General features: G+C 34.9%; 1 protein-coding gene across 1 annotated transcript; it reads left to right on the top strand.

Moving 5' to 3' along the window:
- Window positions 1-2,082: 2,082 nt before the first annotated feature.
- Window positions 2,083-3,679, top strand: LOC135086310 (piggyBac transposable element-derived protein 4-like). Its single transcript, XM_063981096.1, has 2 exons — window positions 2,083-2,133; window positions 2,598-3,679. Exon 2 carries the CDS (start codon window positions 2,627-2,629, stop codon window positions 3,677-3,679), a length of 1,053 nt encoding a protein of 350 aa, XP_063837166.1. The 5' UTR covers window positions 2,083-2,133; window positions 2,598-2,626.
- Window positions 3,680-4,167: the final 488 nt, after the last annotated feature.

The raw sequence follows: 4,167 nt of genomic DNA, 5'->3' as shown, positions 1-4,167 counted from the left end.
TGGTATGATGCAACTCGATTACAGTATATGGTTTCCCATCTTGTTTAGCCCATCGTACCAATGAAAACCATTCTAAAGGAGTATAAATACATTTATTTTTGGCACATCTTTCAATCAAAGCATGAAACTACAACCATGTACTGTAATCGAGTTGGATCATACCAAATTTTTGGATTTTAAGTCAACCTTAGGCTGTAAAAATTGGACCAAGAACTTGAACGCTGTTGTGCAATGGATGAAAATAAAAGAAGTCAAGGTGCTTCCTTCTGAGCCAAATAAACTCCATTATAAATATCATTTGGATGAGTCTCAATATATGACTGTTGTTACTAAAACTAACACGAGACGACGACAGCAAGATTACTCTGATGTTTGCCTGCTTTTTAACCATGTGCTACTATAACCAAAGTTAAAAAAAATACTTGGTAAGCCTTTGTACTAGTGGTGTCATTCCAGCGGTGCATCACCAATTCTATCACAATCTTCTTGTAGATTCTTCTAATCATAATGCTGAGACTGATTCAGATTAACTTTTTTTGGTTATAAAGTTTTTTACCTATTATTGATTACTTATAAAAATACATAAAAATGTAACTAAATAAAATAAATATCTTTAAAAGTCCAGTAGAAAAAAATAACTCATAACTTAAACTTAATTGATTTCAGAAAAAAAAAACACAATTTACTGAATTATCATTAATTATTATTCATGTTTCCTATTATATAGATTCCTTATGTACAATTTTTGAATAATATTAGAGGCTCTAATAAGATTAAATACTTTTTTTTTTAAAGTAAGAACAATAACGATGTAACTTTGTTAATTGATTTTATCAATTAAGAATAGATTTTGCTTATTTTAAGGTTAATAAAGAAGATAAATATTCCTTTTATCACTTTATAAATAAAACTTTTTAATTTAATCGTAATTGCTATGTTTAAAAAATAATCAATGTTTATTAGAAAACAAAAAAAAAAAAATTATTTGATCTCGTCAGTTAATTACTTTTGATTTAATTATTTGTAATAACTTCACATTCTATGTTAATTTAAAACTATTTTAATTATATTTTCATAAGAAAGAAAGACTGTTATAACGTGATTCTTTGGTACAAATTAATAAATATGGTATTTAAAACAGAGGTTTCATTTCAAGACTTTCATTGTGTTCAAATTGATTTTGTGAATCCTTTTGTCCAAAATAGATGAGTACCTAATTGAATAATTTAGTTTTAGCATGAATTTACAATGAAAAATTAATAAATATGTAACATACCTTCGACAGTATAAATGATTATGTTCCCGTACAATGGAGTATGTGGCTCTTACTATATATTTTACCTACAGCTAGACAAAGTAAATAATTGTATAGTTATGTTACGATTTCTATGACTAATTTTATCCGCCGTAAAACACCGTAACAACAATATCTCCAAAACTACAATATATTTACAAATAAATGTTATTGTATGAGAATACACCTTAAATTGACTATAAGTTTTGAAAAAATCGTATCCCTAGCTCAAAAGATGGGAAAACTGCACACATAAATATCTTTAAATGGCTCTACTGTAAAGTTTGGTTTTAAGACATACGATAGTTTACTTAGGAGGCATCGATGTAAACTCTAACAATAACCTTGCTGATATTATGACTAAAAGTTTATGTTCTGAAAAGTTTAATAATATATGTACTAAAATAATTGCTTAGCAATTTTATGATTATCTTAATTGAAAGTATGGTTTATGTTTGTTAATTTAGAGTCATAGATTTGTTTAAAATTAGTTAAATAAATAAATAATAAAGTAATTAGTTTAGTTATAAAATTAGTTTATCTCAATATTTGTAAGAAAACCTTAATGCATAATTGGACAGCAATTAAGAGGTGGTGTTATCGATTATTGTATCTGGCTGGTAATCGCTGTTCCAATGCCTTAACGTTTTTATGATTAAAAATATATTTTGAAGTTTCTCTGTGGTCTATTGAAAATAAAAGAATGGCGGCGATTGCCTTCGTAAAATCGTAAAAACTGTGTTTAATTTAATATCACAAAGTAAAACTTAAAACTCATATTCGCTACATACCAGACTCAAATACGTCTACTCCAAAATCTTTACCCGCAGTTACTAAAGGTGAGTGTTATTTTTTCACTTTTCAATTGTGTGAATCAACGCACTCGTTGTCCGCCTATAAGGTGGACCGACGACATCGTAAAGGTAGCAGGGAAGCGCTGGATGCAGGCCGCTACCAATCGATCAATGTGGAAAGCATTAGGGGAGGCCTATGTTCAGCAGTGGACGTCCTATGGCTGACATGATGATGATGATGATGAACGCACTCGTTCGCAATGCATCGATTTTACTTCAAAAAACTAATTAGTGCAAATCACGGAACTATCGCGACCGGGTGCGCTCAGAACATTTTTAACATTTTAACATAACTTTAACATTTTTAACATTACTGTGGAACATTGAATAGAACCATATTTTTAACATACAAAAACTCTTTTAATCCAACACTCAAACCCTGAGCCGCAATATGTGTGCTTGTGCGTACATATAATATACATATTATAACGATTGTGGTTTTATTTCAGAACCATCATTATTCGAAGACCCGGAGGAAATGACTGCCGAGTGGGAAGACAATGACAAGATCCAGCAAAACGCAGGCAGCGATTTGGATGACGATCTGCTGGATACAGGCACCGTTAACATTGGCGAACACCGGCACAGGAATGTCAACGATTATCCAGCAGATTTGTCAGATATATCTTCTGAGCATCTGCACCAATTGCACCTGTTAGATGCTGAAGACGATTCTGCATTACGGGACATAGCAGATAATGAAGACTTGCTGCATTTTGCCTGGAGCAGCGACCCCCAAGTCTTTACCGGAACCAGAGAAGATTTCCATGGTCCATCGGGCCCAACATTCCTAGTGGAGGGTGCCACCCCACTCGACATTTTCGAGAAGATTTGGGACGAAGCTATTATAGAGCATATTATAAAGGAGACCAATAGATATGCCTTCCAACTTTTTAGTCAGACAAATTTAACGCCGCAGTCCAGGATAAGACGGTGGACTGACATCACGCGAGACGAACTATGGGCCTTCTTTGGGATAATAATGTTACACAGCTTTGTCCCAAATCCCGTCGAAAAAGAGTATTGGTATCCTCTACTGCCCGATCTTCAGATCGGCAACTTTAAAAACAGAATGTCCTTCAGACGGTTCTGTTTAATTAAGAAATGTCTGCATTTCGTAGACAACACTTCGATAGCTGAGCCCTCTACACGTGAACAAAAAAAACTTACGAAAATTCAGCCCATACTGAATCATTTGAATGATAAATTTAGCAGTTTATACCTACCCGAGCAGAACATAGCGATCGATGAGTCTCTCCTTCTTTGGAAAGGGAGACTCTCGTTCTCCCAACTCATCGCCAACAAAGCTGCTCGGGTAGGCGTAAAAAGCTATGAGTTGTGCGAGTCCCGAACAGGGTATCTGTGGAAGATGGAGGTGTACGCTGGAAAGAGCTGCGATCCATCAGAAAGTGTAGACCCGCAAAGGGGGACGAACGAACCTGAGGGGGCCACGTCCCAAATCGTGTATCGCCTTGTTCGTCCTCTTTTAGATAAAGGAAAATTTTTTTTTACTGATGGACAACTTTTATAACTCGCCTCTTCTGTCAAGAACCCTCAAATTGCGTAAGACAGATACTATCGGGACTCTTCGACTCAATCGGCAATTTGTACCCGACAGCCTTCGTACTAAAACCAAGAATAATATGCGCACGGGGGAGGTTGCCAGCAGCCAAACCCAGGATTTAACCGTTGTCGTATGGAAAGATGCGAATTTGGTGTCACTGATTTCCACTTACCACAAGTGGAAATCGGTGGAAAGGAAAAGCATGATTTCTATAAATATAAACTCCAAGTTGTTCTGGACTATAATCTTTCAATGGGGGGTGTCGACAAGAAAGACCAGCTCTTGCAGGCATTCCCCGTTGAAAGAACCAGAAATTTAGTCTGGTCAAAAAACTGTTTCGGAGACTTCTAAATGTCTCCATACACAACACTTACATAATTTACAGCAGTAATAAAACAAATATATCCCAAAGGCTGTTTCGGGTACAACTTGCCGACCAAATTTTAAAGAAATAC

The sequence above is a fragment of the Ostrinia nubilalis genome, chromosome W (assembly GCF_963855985.1).
Source record: "Ostrinia nubilalis chromosome W, ilOstNubi1.1, whole genome shotgun sequence".
In the NCBI taxonomy this organism is placed as follows: Eukaryota; Metazoa; Arthropoda; class Insecta; order Lepidoptera; family Crambidae; genus Ostrinia; species Ostrinia nubilalis.
Note: the sequence above shows the minus strand (reverse complement) of the source record. Positions and strands in the feature narration are given on the sequence as shown.

Coding starts and splice junctions, on each gene's coding strand:
- LOC135086310 (XM_063981096.1), top strand. CDS start 2,627: ATGACTGCCGAGTGGGAAGACAATGACAAGATCCAGCAAAACGCAGGC.